The sequence below is a fragment of the Triplophysa rosa genome, linkage group LG22 (genome assembly GCF_024868665.1).
Source record: "Triplophysa rosa linkage group LG22, Trosa_1v2, whole genome shotgun sequence".
In the NCBI taxonomy this organism is placed as follows: Eukaryota; Metazoa; Chordata; class Actinopteri; order Cypriniformes; family Nemacheilidae; genus Triplophysa; species Triplophysa rosa.
In genome coordinates, this window is record NC_079911.1 from 18950659 (window position 1) to 18969747 (window position 19089).

Sequence of the window (19089 nt, forward strand, 5' to 3'; positions counted from 1 at the left end):
ATCCCAGACATGGTCTAAGTCTGCTGTGGTGGTTTGCAGATGAATGTGTCGACCGAATCAGCAGAAAAGGCAAGATTATTGCACAATATGACCCAGAGGATGGATATTTCGGCTTCCACGAGTTTCATAACGCTGAAGGACTTCTTCCAGACACTGATCTGACATATTACGAGGTGGGCAACCTGAGCCGTCGTCACCACCATCCGGGCGCACTGCCTGATGACGTCATTAAGAATTACGATCCCGATGTACCTGCCAGCAATATAGATCGCATCGTTGTTTCTGTCGATTCATCCCGGAATGGTCTAGTCTGGTTTGATGAGGTTTATGTGACACAGCATTCAGATGAAGATGACTTCTGTGAGCCCTGCACCCACGGCATCAGTGCCGATCTCATAGAAACTATTAAAGACTTGGAATGGAGAGACTTTATCAGAGAAGTTATTTTCAGGCAGCGCCGGCGTCGCCGATTTTAACTTTGCCCATGATTCAATCTTGTCAATGAAATGAAGCGCTAACTCCATCCCTACACTTTTACTCACACTAAACCTAAACTAACCAGAATTGATCTCTAAGGGGACTAGAGGACCACGTCTTTATGTCCACACAGAGTTGTATATTTAATTGAAAAAAATGTTTTTTTTTTGCCAATTATTCTGGATTGTTAAACAGTACTTTAATCATGAATTCACCTAATAATTTCATATATTTACTTAGTTAGTTCTTGCTTTTGCAAAACTGTTCAACATTTTCTTTCTTTTAAAACAGTCATTCCACAAGTTTCTTTCTTATTTTCCATCATTTTTGTCCTTCTCTCTGATCATTATGTAAAGCACAGAATTGCTCTTAACTGTCCTCATGATGCAAACTGATGATGAAATAAAAACATGTTTACCATTCCATGCACTTGTTGATGGCATTTGTTGCCTTTTTGTTATTTTGAGAAAGCATAAATGCAGTTTACCACATTATATTTATTTGTACTCATAAAGTGCATTAAAATAAAAGATGAAGATCTGTTTAAACAATAAATACAACCACCAATAAATCAGTTATAGAAATGAGGTGAATACACACTTTTATAATGAAATAATAAACAAACTGTGCTTCAAAACGTTTTTTTTTTTGGCTAGATATCACTTTAATATTCATAAGCTTTGTCTTATTGGAGACATTCGAACACTATATTGTTTTTTTCTTCTATAAATTGGTTTCTGACATCAGAGTAGAATAGCACCCACTCTTTATAAAATCAATTCAAATCTGTCATTACAATACTCATGAACAACACAGTCATTGTAATTCCTTGGTGAAAATATGCCAAAGTAGGCCTTAACTGCAAGAAAATAATGTCTCAAAATATTAGTGTTAAACATGTTCTTGTTCCATTTATTTTATTTTGTGATGTGATGTTTTTATCTACAGTAAAATCCACAATCCACATCATAAACTGAGAATTAAACAGTGAATCAAACTTTTGGTATGCGTGGAATTTCCATGTGACTTATTAAATGCAGGTGACTTACAGGTTAAATTTCTATTCTTCAACATTTGAAAGGTGTTCAAATGTGCTCTTCAGGAAAACAAAAAACAATTAACCACAGATTCCTATTGGAGCACTTTAAAAAACTTGTAGGATCAGTATTTAAGTCAAGGCACATTTGATTATTTTTGTGTTTAAATAAGGACAGTGTGTCAGAATATTTCTTTCTTCTGCAGATCACCTGCTGTTTCAGATAAGGCCAATTTTAACTCAAAATTAATTTTTGAAAACAAAACGTATTTCTATCACTTACAAGTTCCACTGTCATTTTAGGTTTATTATTTAATTCTTATTCACAGCCAACAGTCATGAATAATGAATGAAATGTCTCAGCTTAGCCACTTTTTTGATCAGCCCCAGACTTAAAACACCCTGAAACTGCTGTATTGGTTTGCTGATGGTGAATACATCAATCATCACTGACATGAAACAAAATATCTGCTCCCCTCAAAGCAAAAAATAGAACGAAAGATATTGGAAAGAAATACAAATATTGTCTAACATTTTTGTGGAACTTTTTGCTCTAACATACCTATATGCATGTGTTAATACATCTAAAATAATTTGAAATAAATGAAAAAAAATGTTTGTCTTCCTTTTAGATATTTACTATAGGTTTCTAGGGTTTGAAAATCAAAATTAATTTGTCATCCTGCGCTTTAAACTGCTTGTTTCTCTCTTTTCTATGTATGTACATAACATTTCTGTTTCTAAACGTAATGTTCATGTTCTTAAAAAAACACACATCTGTGTCATAAAATTGGCAACATAAGTTTCGGTTTCACGTCATAACACACCCACAAAACACGGGAAAAAAAAGAATTTGGCTTTCAAGCGTCTAGTTTGACTTTCATTGTTGAGCAAAGCCCTGTTTGAATAAGGTAAGCAAAGGTCTATCAATGTTATACAGTGGTGTTTGTTTAGGACCACATCCCTGTTGTTGTGTATCATTATTACAATCTGTACTCTATACAGAAATATATATATATATATTTTAAAGAAATATTAACTATAATGAATGAGATTATTTCTAGCATGTAAATGATAGCGTGCTGTAAGGAATGTGAATCTTATCTGTCAGATAATAGAGACACTTCATGTGTGCCATTAAATGAAAACATTTGCAGGACCTTAACCTTCATGTCTTGCGAAACAAAAACATCTCTATGTTCACTTAGCTTCTAAGAATCTGCTTCAGGATAATGCTGAAATCTTAACATTAATCTGACTTATAATTCATATTAGCCTACTGCACAATATATATTTTTCCAAACACAGAGTTATCATGGTGAAAACCCTGCACAACCTGTCCGAGCTGAGAGAATCCAAGTTTGGGCAGCCAGATCCCAGACATGGTCTCAGATTGCTGTGGTGGTTTGCCAGCGAGTTTGTTCACATTGCCTCCAAAGGTCTATTTGCTCTGAAGGACCCAGCAAGTGGATGTTTTGGCTTCCGTCATTTCAAGAATGCAGAAAGAATTCTTCCTCGCAATAACCATCAATACTACAAGACTGGCAACCTGAATCAATGCTATTCACTACCTTATTACGTCACTGAATATTACAAAGGACATCCAGATGACAGTAACACAGATCGCCTCATTGTTTCTCTGCGTTCAAGATTGAATAGTAAAGTCTGGTTTGATAAGATTTATGTGACGAAGCACTCAGATCAGGTGCATTTTGACCAGAATCACACATACTGCATCAGTCCAGACCTCATAAAAGACATTAAAAACTTGAACCGAGCAGAATTCCTCAGACAAATGAAAAATGACCAGAATTCTCAGTCAGTACGGATTGAAATCGTTCAGGATTCAACCAATGAGCAGCAATGGTCACGCCCATCTACAGGGGATGACTGTGCTTGTAAAACATGCAAAGTGGTGATATATGCCTGTGCTTTTTTGCTTTTTATTGTACTTCTTATTGTACTGGTGTATGCTTTTTTCTCCAAAGTTTAATTAAGATATAAACGCACACACATTTGTTTTCATTCATTGTGGGGACTTTCCATAGACGTAATGATTTTTCATACTGTACAAACTGTATATATTGCCTTCCCCTAGCCCAACCCCATATCCTAATCATCACAGAAAACTTTCTGCGTTTCTACATTTTCAAATAATCATTTAGCATGTTTAATCATCTGAATCGTGGTACACCCAATGTAAGTGTGTGAGACTTACTATCATTGTGGGGACATTTGGACCCCACAATATATAAAAACATGAACAAATGCTTTAAACATGAAACACAGACAAGTGTGCATAATTACAGTATAAGTTGTTATATTTTTATTTGTCATAGTTCAATTATTTACCTATTTCAAAGACTTCCAAAACAATTTACAATGCATTCATGGGCGTACATTGTTTATCAGTTTGTGTGCTCCACTGGAAATAAATGAACACAAACAATAAACCTACAACCTTTGTGTCGCTAACGTGGCAAAAACAGGTCACTTTTTAAAATACATGTTTTTTTTAATCAAATTGCAGCAGGGTTGCTTTGATTGAGTAATAATAATAAGGTATAGCGCCCGATAATAAATGCAGCGAACCAAAACAATAAAACACAATAAAAACATGATAACGCAATTATAAACAAACATGTTAATCTGTTTTTGCACTCTTCACATAAGTCTTCTTTGTTACTGTTTAGACTAGAGACAGTCATCTAAATCGGTACATTTTACAAGTTTCACAGTCTTTACACATTCTCACTAAAATGAAAAGATTTTTGCAAAAGAACCACAGCGCAGGTCGACAGAGGTTTAAAAATCCACTCCCGTGTCACCCTCTACTGGCCCACTGCGGTATGAACGCAGCCCGTGACAGGGACTTTTATTTTGAAGAATGCGCTGCGTCTCGGAAGTGCGTCTGTTTACCTACTAGAAAACATGGATGCGCACGGGAACGATGCTGGTGAGTTTTACGTGATAGTTTGTGATAACTTTAATATCAATAAAACTGCAGGGCGGTCTGGTTCTTGAGTTGTGACGGTTTGCTTTTTGATAGGTTTATATAAATGTACATTAGGTAAAATAATATTCAAGTGAGTCGCGTGTCCACCTGTGGTTTTATCCATGTGAATAATGGTGTTCGAGCAGGTTTTTCTCGCTCTTTTACTACAGCAAAACGCAGTAAGTGCGTGATTCGTTATTTGGTCTATAGAAAGTGTTTATGTGCTCATTTATATTCATAAAAATGTCATTGATCAAACACACATTAATGTACAGGAAGCTCCGGCGAAGACGGCGATATCTCCTCTGTGATGGGCTTCTCTGGATTTGGTAAGTGGTGTGTGTGTGTGTGTGTTGTCATGCTCGTTTTTAAAGCTGTCATTCGTATCATCATTAATGTCTCATTCAGGAAGGAAAGCTCGAACCTTTGACCTGGATGCCATTTTTGAGCAGACCAGGAGAACAGCCATTGAGAGAAGCCAGCGTGTTTTAGGTCAGTGACCAACACTTGATTTGCTTTGTAAATGTGATGGTCGAGTCATTTTTCTTACTGTGTGTTTCACTGTCACAGAGGATCGCCAGAAACAGGACGTGGAAGAGAGCAGCGCAAGTCAAACTGTTACCCAGAAAGAAAAGCCATCTACATCCACTGCAAGGTAACTGATGCTCTGATGCACAGACTGTATAGTGTTTAACTAGTTGTGTACGAGTGTGCCCTTATCAAGACAAAACACATGAAGGTGCAGAATAATAGTGTAAAAATCTGTTTGTTGCAGTAAATTATTTGCATTTATTGTTATTTTTTTCTTTGCTTTCTATTACCCTTTAAAGGAAAAGTTCATCTCAAAATCAAAATTGTGTAATATTTTTACTCCCCCCACATGACGTTCAACATGTTTTAAGACCTCCCGGCGTCTTCGGAACACAAATGAAGATATTTTAGTTGACATACGAGAGATTTCCAGGCCTCCTCATAGACATTATGGTTGTAGTTGTTGTCAAGGTCCAGAAAAGCACTAAAGACATCGTTAAATTAAATGGTCCATCCACTCATAGTGGCTCAATTGAATTTTTTTGAAGCGACGACAACACTTTATGTGCGAAAAACAAACCAAAACAACGACTTTAATCGATCTACAGTATTCTTAGTCTTGTCTGTCTGTGGTGCGCGTTCACGAGAGCACTTCGACACGTCTTCATTTACTCACCCTCAGATTGTTCCGAACGTGTATAATTTTCTTGGTTCTGCTGAACGCAAAAGAAGATATTTAGAAGAATGTCAGTAACCAAACAGATGTCATCCCCATTCACTGCCAAAGTAGGAAAAATGAATACCGTGCGAGTCAATGTTTGGTTACTGACATTCTTGCAAATATCTTCCTTTGTGTTCTGCAGAACAAAGACATTTATACAGGTTTGAAATGACAAGAGGGTGAGTAAATGCGGATAGAATTTTCATTTTTGGGTGAACTATGTTCTGCCTTAAATCTGTAAGTGCTGCCATCTTCATAACTGGTTAGGTTTACGTTTAGGTTATGGTTGCCTCATTCTAACAGCCTTCATCATAACCTGGTGTAACACTATCACCGCACCTCAGTCTGGTAATATCACTTGTATGTGTGAACAGGAAGTCAGATACTGATAGCGACAGTAGTGGGTCTGATTCTGAACTCATCGGACCACCAGTACCCCCTTGTATCGGATCTAGGACTGCTGGTGGTGATGATGATGATGATGAAGATGACGATTTGGTGGGACCCCCACTGCCTCCAGGATACAAACACAGCACTACTGCTGATGATGATGATGATGACGATGATGATGATGATGAGGATATGAACGATGATGACGATGATGTAAGTGACTGAGCAGTTATGATATAGCTGCTTCATGTTTATTATAATAGTTCAGATTAAGAATGTTTTTCTCTCTGAATAAACTCAAGTGTTTGACCAGAATGTTTTTATGTGGTTACAAAAAATATGCCCATGTAAAAATAAATTAAAGAAATTCCAAGGGACCTTAATATATGTTTTTGACTAATAGCTAATTGCTAATAGCAATAAAGTCAGTTATATATTTTGCACTCCAAAATTAAACCCGGTTTGCTATAAGCAGAATTATTTTACATTTTACATGACGTTCAGTTTATTAAGTGTTTGTAATGAGTGAGTTTGAGCACCAGAGGGCCATACGTTCATTGCCCATCAATGTCAAGCACAAAATTCTCTAGAATGTTAGAAGTTTTGGTTTCTTCGCAGATTATTCATGTTTTGAAGATGTGCTCAAGCTTGTTATTGTACAGACATCAGTATTGAGCGTTACAGATATGCTGTTCATTATTCTGTGTGAACCTTGTGAAACAAAGATAGTACAATTACAGTAGATTTTATATTTATACTTGACAATTAAGCCAAAAAAGCTTTAAAAGATGAAAAAGATTTGTAACAATAATATGAATAATAGTATAACAGTATTGAGTTTAATAAGAATCTCCGATACAAGTAGATGATAATAATTTAATTGTCTACAATAAGGATTAGTGTACGCATTACAGTAATACAATTTTGGGGTGATATCCTCTTTAAGAAATGTGTACCTTTTTTAGGACCACTGAGCAAAACCTTTCGTTTCTAATTTCGATGTGAAATGTGAGCGTCAGGGATGTTTTTGTTCGAATCGTCCTTTATCCCAAGAAAATCCACATGTGTCTCAAGAGAGCGAGAGGGCCGTAAATGTCTTCCTCCGTATCTGACAGTGTGCAGGCGTTGAGTTTTCCAGGCCTGTGGTGTTTGAGGGCCGCTGTGGGCTGTTGTGATGGATGGCTTCTGCCGTCTGGCCGACCGGTGACGTCTCTGCACTGGGATAAATGTATCCTGTCAGGTCTAGAAAGGGCCAAGAGTCGCGTACGACCGTAATCAGCCAACCACAAATCACACAAACCGCCTGCATTTGATACACAGAACGAGTCTGCTGTGAGCATTTACGCCAGTGGAACTTGAACGTGTTTGACCCTCGTGAAAGAGCATTGTTGATGAACACCCTCGATCATTTGACACTGAATAAAAACGCACACAGGTGGAGGACGAGGTCACGCGGCTCACTTTCCCACTAAAGAGTCAAAAAACACACGCTGGGGTCTCACGCCGTGCTTTACTATGGTCCAGGTTAACAATATCTCTTTTAAAGTAGCGTTAAACAACAGTTTTTTTGTGTTGTGTATCTTGAACTATGGCGCTGGATTGTGTTTAGCTTGGAAAACGGGTAACCGGTGATAAACTGCATTAGTGTTTCTCTATTTGAGCTTAAAGGTCCAGTGTGTCATTTTTTGGAGGATCTGACAGAAATGCACTATACAGTAATATGTCTTCAGAGGTGTATTAGGACCTTCCATAATGAAGCGTTTTCTTTTTATTACCTTAGAATGAGCTATTTCTATCTACATACACCGCGGGTCCCCTTGCGTAGCATTCACCATGTTGTTTCTACGGTAGCCCTAAATGGACAAACTGCTCATAAATACGTTATATCATCTAGCAAAGAAGCTGAAAAACGTGATGACGTCTTAGTCCTCTGTCAGCCGCCGTAGTGCTTTGAAAGGGAAGGGCGAGCGGTGGAGTGAGCTGTTGGTTGCAATTCGCAACCTCACCACTAGATGCCGCTAAATTTCATCGACTGGACCGTTAATAGAGTCACAGAAATAGCTGAACATCATTTATGATGTCCTGCACGTCTATTCAATGTTACTAACTTCATGAATATGCAAATGAGACCATTAAAGCAGGTTTAACCCTCTCTCTCTCTCTCTCTCTCTCTCTTATAACAGAATCCAGTAAAGAGGATACCGGATACTCATGAAATCACTCTTCAGCACGGCACTAAAACTGTAAGTCCCTTCATTTGGATTTTGGATTTGGATTTGGATTTGGATTCAATTTATTGTCATTGCACATGTACAAGTACAAGGCAACGAAATGTGACCTCTGCATTTAACCCATCCAGAGAGTAGTGAACACACGTACCCCCGGAGCAGTGGGCAGCTATCACTACAGCGCCCGGGGAGCAAGTAGGGGTAAGGTGCCTTGCTCAAGGGCACCTCAGTTGTTACCCGCCGGCCCTGGGAATCGAACCGGCAACCTTCTGGTCAAGAGTCCGACTCTCTAACCATTAGGCCACAACTGCCCCTTCATGTGCTTCTGACCGCTTTTTATCGAGAATCTAGATGGAGTATGTGAGGATATTCTGACTCTTCTGATAGACCACATTTCCATTATCTCTTTCTAAAAGGTCAAGTGTTGAGGAACGGTACCGTCCTTTTGAAACAAACTTCTTAGTAAGGCTGTCTCCAGACCGGATTTGTTTGAGGCCTCAGAACAGACATGAATAAAAGTGCAATTGTTTAACGTGTATATTTCTCTGGTTTAATCCGCAGGTTTCAGCTTTAGCTCTCGACCCGTCTGGTGCGCGTCTGGTCACCGGCGGCTACGACTTCGACGTGAAGTTCTGGGACTTCGCCGGGATGGACGCTGCGCTGCATGCGTTCCGATCTCTCCAGCCGTGCGAGTGGTGAGTCCCGGCGTCTCTGTGAACCGCGAGCTTTCATGAGCTCGATTCACATTAGACCTCATCTGTCTGGAATGAGACTTGCTTTCTCAAGTCAAATCAGCCTTGCACACTTAAGTGCACCCAGATGCAGCTCGCGCGGAGCTGCCGTGTATTTTCGTTCTTCTCCTCTGTTTTCTTAGAAATGCCTCCGAACGTGGAAGCCGTCAGAAAATGAGGTGTCTCGAGGTATTGGAAGCCAATTGGCTGAGCGGGAACGCTCTTTAGCGCATGCAATGAGTAAAGCACCACGCCACATTTACCAGTTAATCAACCCAGATACGGTGGCATCTCTTTACCAGCAAACGGCAAACACCACGGCCAAAGAAAACACGCAGCCCATGTGGAGCCCATGAAGGCGGTGACCCTGAGAGGGGACCAGAATGTTCACTGGACCTCCGCTTCTACCGCCCGTGTTCTTCTGATCTGAGCTTTTCATTGAGGCACTTCAAACGCTGTTTAGTAGTTAAACGCTCATCATCCTTAGTCCTCCAACATCAAAAAGGCCAATTTTACTCTCGTTTTACTCTTATTTACCTTACAATCCTACGCTGCCCGATTGGGTTTTGTTCCCACACAGGAATAATGAACGATGTTATGTGGCTGAATCTTATTAACGCTGTGAAATGTCCAAATTTCACAGTTTTGCATCGTTGCAAAGCAGCTTTACAAAACAACAGTATAGACTTAAACAAAAATTATATAGAAATAAGAAAAAATCAAATTATAGAAAACGGGAAAATGATGAAATTATAGAATATATAATATTGATTATTCTTCATACGATGTGCATTAACGATATAAACTGAAATAATAATTGACTGTTAATCTGACTGTGATATTAGGAAGGATCAGCACATTGTATTTGTTTGAATTTATACTGAAAATCTTTATTTAGATTTAAGGGGATATGTTTTTACTGTCAGGTAAATAATGTAAAAGTACAACATATCTTAAAGGTTGTTTATTATTGCTAATGTGAATTATTATCGCTTGTGATGTATTTAACCGAAGCCGTCTAGAATTCACCTCATCTGCTACAAATCAGCCGTCCGGGAGCAACACGTCTCTGCTATATTTATTGCTTTTGACGACAAGAAACACTGTTACTTCATCCTTATTATTGTCATTTTTATAGTAATGTCAGGTGTCCTGCACACTGCACATGTTTCGATTACGGGGAGGACATTTCTTGTTGGTTAATATCTTTCTAAATGATCTGGTATCAAATTTTTCAGATTTGAATCAGTTTGTTTTAAATCCTCACAGGATAAAAGCCAGCATCAATTAAAGGGACGGTTCACCCAAAAAAGAAAGTTCTGTCATCATTTACTCGCCCTCGAGTTGTTCCCAATCTGTATAAATGTATTTGTTCTGATAAACACAGAGAAAGATATTTGGACGAATGCGTATGACCAAAAAGTTGGACCCCATTGACTCCCATAGTAGGAAAAAACACGTTATAATTTCTTTGTTCTGTTGAACACAAAAGAAGATATTTTGAAGAATGTAGGACAGCAAACAGTTCTGCTGCACTTTTGACTACCATTGTATTTTTTCCTACTATGGGAGTCAATGGGGTCCGAGGACTGTTCGGTTACTGACATTCTTCCAAAGATCTTTCTCTGTGTTCAACCAATCAAAGAGATTTATACAGATTTGGAACAACTCAAGGTTGAGTAATATTTGTTATATAAATATGTCAACCCTGTTCAGTGCGAAGGTCGAAGCCGATCTGACTGCCTTTTTCTGCCTGTCTGTCTGTCTGTCTGTCTGTATTTCTCTCTCTGCCTGTCTGACTCTCCGTCGTTTCAGTCATCAGATCAGATCATTGCAGTACAGCATGACTGGTGATGTCATTCTGGTGGTTTCCGGAAACTCTCAAGCGAAGGTTCTCGACCGAGATGGCTTCCAGGTTCTCGAATGTATTAAAGGAGATCAGTATATCGTGGACATGTCTAACACAAAGGTAACACATCTACACTAGGAAAAACACGAGAACTGAACGAAAACATGGAATTGTGATGTCGGCGCTTCATTACGCAGCACAAGTTTGTGATCAGTGTTAATAATAAAATGGTCTGTCAAAGTCATGACAACTAAAAATAAAAATTCATGGCTAAAAACTGAATGTTGGCCTTTGTATGCACAGATCCAGTGCCCTGAGTCACGTCTACATGAAATGCTTTGTTTGCTTCGTCTGGTGGTTGTGTTTGTTGTCCGAGCTGTAATGAGGTGTACGTGAACTACATCAGAGAGGAAAGGCCCACAAAACATTGCACCTGGTGCTTTGCCCGCCCTGCTGTATCTGTGTGGCTTTACGCTGCTCTGTTTCCTGTGAGATTTGGGTTTGGGTCTGTCGAGTGCGCTTGAGTCGGTCACGTCAGCTAATGTAGTGTGTCTGCGTGCCGCAGTCACCGCTCGCTTCCCCTCTTCTGTTTGCTATTAAGTTTCTCTCCTCTTCGGGTACTTCGTGTACCCCAGCGGGCGAAACCCAGTGTCAGGCGGAAACATTGTTCTGTTTAATCGCGTCAATGTCATCTTTACTGTTGACATGCCAACTTGGACGTTCATGACAGAAATACCCGAAATCATTGGGTTTTAGTTGGACGGTTATTGTTTCCACATGCAAACACAATTAAGGTTGTGTCGGAAAGCATTAGAGATGGGATTAGTGATTCTCTCTTGCGTAGATTTACACCGTAACGCTGGCATTTCTGTTGTGTCTGTTGCTGCTGGTGAATAATGTTCTTACTTCTTAAAGGGATAGTTCATCCAAAAATGAGAAATCTGTCATTCGTTCGTCTACTCACCCTCAGGTTCCAACACAGAGAAAGATATTTGGAAGAATGTTAGAAATTTTCTGTTCTGGGACATCATCCACCACCATAGTAGGACATTTTTGTTTTGTCTTTTTTTGTTCTGTTGAACACCTAGGCTCGGTTTCACAGACAAGGCTTAAGGCTAGTCCCAGACTAAAATGAATGTGTGACCTGTCTTAACTGAATATAACTTGCCCAGAAATATTTTAAAATATTTTGGCGCCATTGTTTTGTCTCAAGATGCACACCAGCAATGTTTTCTTCTAAGGATTTATATAAAAGCACCATAAATATCTTAATTCAACTAAGGCATAGTCCTGGTTTAAACTAAGCCGTGTCTGTGAAACCAGGCCATAATGAGATATTTTGAAGAATTCAGAAAAACAAAGAATTCTGGGGCACCTTTTATTGCCATTCTTCCTACTATGGTAGTTAATGATGTACCCAAACTGAAAATGACTAACATTCTTCCAAATATCTTTCTTTCTGTTCATCGGAACAAGGTAATTTATACAGGTTTGACATGAGTGTGAGTAAATGATGACAGAATTTTCATTTTTGGGTGAACTGTCCCTTTAAATGTGTTTTTAGAAAGTCACCGGTTATAATAATGTTTATGCGTGTTTTAAGGTGGATATGATAGTAAAATGCTTGTAAAACTCTCTGTACAGAATACAAAAAAATAGATGAGGGATTAAAATAATAGTAAACATCCAAGAATTCTGAAAAATTGACGATGAACAAAATGACCTACAACCAAATAATTTTTGTAAGAGTAATAAATGTGAAAAACATTTATATACATACATTAAATATATTATGAAAATGAATACGAGAGATTCTTATCAACACTTAAATATTTATTCACATTTATAAGATTATTGCTATTTTTATATCGCTAAAAGTTTCGAATTTGATTGAAGTGTTACAGCTCAAACACACACTTCCTAGACTGTCAGAGATGGTGTTTTGTGGCTTTGGCATGTTGGGTAATCGCCCAATTCACTGCTGTGATGCATTTCTGAAAGGGAATGAGTGTGACGTGTAATGTCCCGATCTTATCTCTTGAGTATCGTGTGTTTGAAGTTGTAATTTGTGGTCACTCACGTCACCACACATCAAGCACATTAAAGTGGACACACAGCTTGAAACACTTGTGTCTGCTTTCGGGAGCTTTAAACAAACTGTGTTTTGTCTGCCGTCCTGAGTCGCTGGTTAAGATTGTAGGACTGCTCTGTTTATTGTGACGTGACAATCATCCTTATAATGGGTTTTTCATGCGCAACATGTCAAACAATGCGGCGGTGAAGCCAAATATCTGCTCTGAATTTTGAGCGATTAGTGAAGCTGCGGTGGAACTGCTGTTGGACGGTGTGAATGTCAATTAAAAATAAAAGTTCACTTAAGTTTTCCCGACGTTTGTTGTGATGTATCTGTTGAATGTCAGACGTCACGAAAGCGTCTGCAGCGTGTGCTTATAGTCATGTAACAGAAATGAGAGAAACTTTTATGATGCAGGATATTTCCGTGAGTTTTATGTCTAAAATGAGAAGAGAAATGTCGTAATAAAGTCAAGGTGATGTGTTTTTATGTTGTCTGAACATCTCTCTGCTCCTCAGGGTCACACAGCCATGCTGAACGACGGATGCTGGCACCCCAAGATCAAGGAAGAGTTTCTCACTTGCTCCAATGATGGGTGAGTCTTTCACAAGCCTGCGCACGATCGATTATATGAACACGGATGCATCTGGTCACTCCGCACCCTATTTCACATGTGTCGCCAAACACGCATGAACGCAGTTTGTAGTGAAATGAGTCTTGTAGTGTCTTCGGTCCTTTCATTTATGGTCAGTTTGAGGTCAAATTCTGTCTCAGAAAGTTTGAAGTTCTTGTTTGTAGCAAACCTGAATAAGAACACAGAGAGTTAAAGGAAACGTAATTGTTTGGTGTGTTACGTCCACAGCGAAGTTAAACTTTCTCTTGTTTTTGTGCAAGCGGTCGCCAACGTGATTCTCATATTTTCGAGGAGGTTCCTCTTTCTGAAACCATTTGTTCTCGAGTTTTCACGGATAATCCCGCATTATTCTTCGGGATGCCTCACAGGGATTGTTTTCGAGCGTCCAAGTTTGCTGTTATTCATTGAAACTTTCCAAACATCATGGAGGCAGCGGTCCTGTGACGAGCGCAAAAACATCTTAATCAAATTTAAACGTTTATACAGTTCGAGGCATATTCCAGTGTTTCCTAAAGGAGAGCCCTAGCAACACACTAAACAAAACACGGCTCCATTTTATAACGTTTCTATATGACATTTTCTGTCAATTTTTACAGAACTTGCTTTATATTGACATATAAACATTGCTGAGATCATTGATTGGCGTTAATTTACGAGTTCAAGCGTGGTTTGTGAGTTTTTGACTGAATGATTGAAACCAGTCCTTCAGGAATGGTTCCCCGGTCACGCTGCATATTGGCTTTGTACCGTGGGGACATCGCAATAGAAAAACAAGTTTTTTTTGTTGTGATTACCATTTTGTGATGCTCAGCTTTTTTCTCTTAAGGTCTTTGCACATACAGTCCGAAATTTTCATATGCGTTTTTTCGTATTTGGCGCTCGTTTGTACGGTGTCTCTGAATTGTCAAAACGCCTCTCAAAATGCTTGCTACGGATGCGAAAAACGCATAAAATTGAACCCAGTCAGAATTTTTTTATGACTGACGAAAATATCGGAGGCAATGTGTAAATGTGATGGACACAACGTGAGGTCGTATTTATTTTTTAACGTGCACAAATTTCGGACGCAAATTTCGGACTCAATGTGCAATGGCCTTTAGACTTGAATTTTAAACTTCAGATTAAAGCCCATTGCACATTGAGTCTGAAATTTGCGTCCGAAATTTCCGCACGTTAAAAAATGTCAATCACATTTACACATTGCCTCCGATATTTTCGTCCGTCATAAAAAAATTCTGACTGGGTTCAATTTTATGCGTTTTTCGCATCCGTAGCAAGCATTTTGAGAGGCGTTTTGACAATTCAAAGACACCGTACAAACGAGCGCCAAATACGAAAAGACGCATACGGAAATTTCGGACTGTATGTGCAAAGACCTTAAGACTAAAAACTCACAAATCAGTTGAAGTTTATTTTATTTGACACTACCCTGTTGATTCGGTGGTGAGCGAAAAACGCAATTTATTAAAATGTTGTCTGAGACTACAAGTAAGTTGTCTGTGTGTGTGCATTTCATGCGTTGTGTGTGAGTGTTGCATGAGTTGCGTACGTTATTAGTGCGTGCATTGTGACCTATGTGTAGTGTACATGCATTGAATGAGTTGTGTGTTGTGTGACTTGTGTACTGTATGTGCGTTGTGTCAGTTGTATTTACGTGTGTATTTGCAATTTTGCATTCTGTGGTGTGTACGTTGTGTAAGCGTTATGCATTACATAAGTTGTGTGTATGTGCACACAAATTGTGTGTATGTGAGTTGTGTGAACATGTGCTGCGTGACTTGTGTACCTCTATGCGTTGTGTCAGTTGTTCGAACGTGTGTATGTGCATTGTGTTTTTGGTATGCGTGTACATTGTGTATGTGTTTGTGTACATGCATTGCATAAGTTGTGTGTACGTGTGTTGCGTGACTTGTGTATATGTGTTGTGTAAGTTGTGTAAAGTGTGGATTGCGTTGTGTGGAGGGCTGTGCGATATTAAAAAAAAAGCGATATGAGATAGCATGCTAAATAATGCGATATTTGATATGCGAAACAATATTTATTTTTCCAAAATCAATTTAAATTGTTTAAAAATATATAATTTTCAAAAGTATAACCAATAGGGCTGCACGATATTAAAGAGAAATCTGATATACAATAATATGCTAAATAATGTGATGTGCGGCAGAATAATGGTTCAAGTTTGTAAAATATGTATATAAAAAGTGAAAATGATATAACCAACATACATATTTTACATTGATCATCTTTCACACAGGTCTCTCTGCTATCTGCATCAACCTAAAACTTATAGACTATAGACTACTGGTCCAGACGCACTTCTGGTTTCAGTTTTATTTATTTATTTATTTAAAATTTCACATATATAATCGAAACTTTAAGATATTCGTTTAACATTTTGATTCGGTTAAAAATAGTTAGTTTTGCATTTTGTTGTGTTAAAAACTGAAACAGGAAGTTCTTTCGAACCAGCGTTGTTCACGTCATCCAAAGTGTTCTATACGTAACTTTTTGAAAATAATTGAGTTATTGCAAAATATTACCATATGCACATTCGCGATATTTCGGTATGTTGCGCGGCCCTAGTTGTGTGCATGTTTTGTTTGTGTAAATGCGTTGTGTGTATGTGTGTTGCCTGAGTTGACTTGTGTACCTGTAAATGCGTTTTGTGTATGTGCTTTGCGTTTTGCGTGTGTTCGTTTCATGCATTATGTACGTTGTGTGTACATGCATTGAATATGTTGTTTGTATGTGCGCAGGTTGTGTGAACATGCATAAGTTGTGTGTGTATGTGTGTTTTGTGTGTGTTTCACAGTTTTGGTTTTTCAGTCCTACAGTGAAATATCTGAGTGTTCACAGCCTCTCAGCGCGGGCCTGTGAAATGTTATATAGTGTGTGAACCTTTGCACTTTGTCAAACTCTGCCCTCTCTCCGTTCCCCCATAAAAGTTTTGTTCTTTCATTGTGTTTATAGGGAGTGTGAGTGTGTCACAGTAAAACATTCCTGTAATATCCCTATGAAAACAATGTAGCGGAGCAGCTCGCTGCCGCCACAGACTGGGGTGTGTTTCATTTGCTTGTAATATAGATTCTGGAAGTCATCCATTGGCACATTATTCAGTGTGAGTTTCTGGCTGTTTCAGAGGAGGAAATAGGGAGCAATTTAGGATGGGAACAGCTGCAGATGTGAAGCGTCCCATGCGAGGAATTATATCAGCACGCCGGGCCCCTCGAGACCCCCGGGAACAGGGGCCACATGTCCGCGGGGGTGACCATAGAGTTTCTCGCCTCTCGATCAAACGACTTCTCGTATCAGAACGCGGGTTATCGGGATGGACGCTTTGGGTCATCCTTTGTTTCTACCCATCCTCATCTCAATACATTCCTCTCTTTTCTTCAGTGGTGTTGCTTTTTGTCTAAACCCACTTTTCCACAAAATCCCGCGATGATTTCTCTGTCACAGCAGCTCTTCTCAATAACGGCGCACATGAGCCCCGCAGGCCTGGAGGAGACTAGTTATTCATCTCGCCACTCCGGTACCTCCTATTGTAAGCCACACACCTCTTTAGCACATTGTTTTGCTGGAAAAAACATCCCCTGGGAGTTTGTTATAGTAGCATGTGATATTTAAGCGCTCTGAGCTTGTTTTCTGTAGATCCGTCTGCTGTAGTAATTTGATTAGTTTGTCCTGGGAGTAAAAAGCTCTTTGACTCACGATGTCTTTTAAAGGCATTTGATGTCAAAGGAACATAAAACAGCCACAAAAGTATTGTTTCACAATAACAGAAACTGAGTTCCCATGACCCTACGAGCGCTGAAAATGATAGCTCATCTGAGTTTAGTTACCTATTTCCCACCAAATATTTTTAATAGTTTCATTACAGAATTTATATGTGCTGGGAATAATACTTCATGTTGACTTAAATATCACAAAAACAACAGTTCGTATTTCATCCAACAATAAAAGTATATTTTGCTCTGAAACCAGCCTATTTTGGGATATTTTGTGTTGGGACATTTTTGACACATCAAGCACATTTCCTCTCCAAATTCCCTGACCATTCTTTTTTCCTTCTGTATTATACATTTATTTATATGATTTGCGTGGAATATAAATATTTGATACTTCTATTTCATGGATAAATTATTTATATATATAATATTAAATATTGATTGTTTCGTATACAGATGAACAAATACTATTACAATATTTAGCCCCAGTTAGGCTTCAGACTAGTCCCAGACTAAAATGAATTTTGAGCTGTCTCAACTGAAAATAACTTTTATTTTTTTAACAAATATTGCCATTGTTTTGTCTCAAGATGCACATCAGTAATGTTCTTTTTCCGAGGCATTTTTACAAAAGCAACTTAAATAGCCTAAATTAACTGGCTGAGGCTACGGGTCCAAATAAAATATATATTTTTTGCATTGCAGTTATGAGAGTTTTGGGGATTTTCCTCATTATTTTGGTGCCTTATATAAATTCTTTTTTTTCTATTCACACATGAAATGCAGAAGAATTGTATGTCTTAGTTTCATAAATAACGCTGTGAAGTTACTGGGTTATACTCTGATAAGCGATGATGCGTTGACATTTCTCTCACACTTGAGAAATCGTGTAGCATCTTGGGAAAATCTCCGTCGTGTTGTTCTCTTACCCCTGGTCTACAGTGCATAAAAATCCTCTTGAGAAAGTTTCTGCTAGACGCCGAATGCCGTAGATTCCCATCATGCCACGCTGGACTAAGAGCAGGTTTCTGGCTCCAGACTAAAGCTCTGATTGACTCCAGCTCTGGAGCTCTGCCACCTGTTCCAACTTCTATTAAGTCACATTTGAAAATTCTCCATCGTGAAACTAGCGCTGTTGTAGTATTTTAAGTTTTTGTGCCACATAAACACTGCGGACGGTTTAATGGTGGGATCCGTCAGGTGTGTGTATGTATTTGAGGCAGTCGTGTGTATGCGTGCTCATAAAATGTACATTTTTTGTTAAGACGTGACCGTGAAATACACTTGATTTCTGTCTTCCATATGGCAACTGCCCAGATACGTTCTGAAGGATTTCGTTTAAACGTTTTTTCAACTTGAACATTTTTGCACTGCAAAACAGATATTTTATCTTGCACTGTATGTATTTTTAGAAGTAGACACTTTTTTTCTGCAGATGTGTCTTTGGAGAAGGATTAAGAGAAATCCCATATGCTCGGGATGTTTCCTAAATTGCTCATCTTATCAGAGTTAATAACCTCCGGGGCTTCGGCCAGAGTGTGTCTGACACATTCGGAGTATTAATCTGTTCTTTGCTTTGTCCAGTCTGCAGAGAGACGAGATGAAGTCCTCATCGCTCACCAGTGATCTCATCATCTCAGACTTTTTACCTAAAGATTTCGCCAGGTTTTTGTTCGTGGCTGTTTCTTCCAC

At 38.8% G+C, this 19089-nt stretch overlaps 1 protein-coding gene across 3 annotated transcripts in view; it reads left to right on the plus strand.

Moving 5' to 3' along the window:
* The first annotated feature begins 4393 nt into the window (after positions 1-4393).
* The window catches only part of LOC130546535 (WD repeat-containing protein 70), a 100856-nt gene continuing 86160 nt past the window's right edge, over positions 4394-19089 (plus strand). For 2 of the 3 annotated variants that reach the window (XM_057321843.1, XM_057321842.1), the window contains exons 1-9: positions 4394-4469; positions 4784-4837; positions 4917-5000; positions 5079-5163; positions 6135-6363; positions 8334-8393; positions 8940-9073; positions 10925-11078; positions 13551-13627. In XM_057321843.1, coding sequence (XP_057177826.1) covers positions 4445-4469; positions 4784-4837; positions 4917-5000; positions 5079-5163; positions 6135-6363; positions 8334-8393; positions 8940-9073; positions 10925-11078; positions 13551-13627 — 902 coding nt within the window. In that variant the 5' untranslated portion in view covers positions 4394-4444. Of the gene's footprint in view, positions 4470-4545; positions 4688-4783; positions 4838-4916; positions 5001-5078; positions 5164-6134; positions 6364-8333; positions 8394-8939; positions 9074-10924; positions 11079-13550; positions 13628-19089 lie in introns of those variants that run through there. The other variant, XM_057321844.1, reaches the window with a different exon arrangement.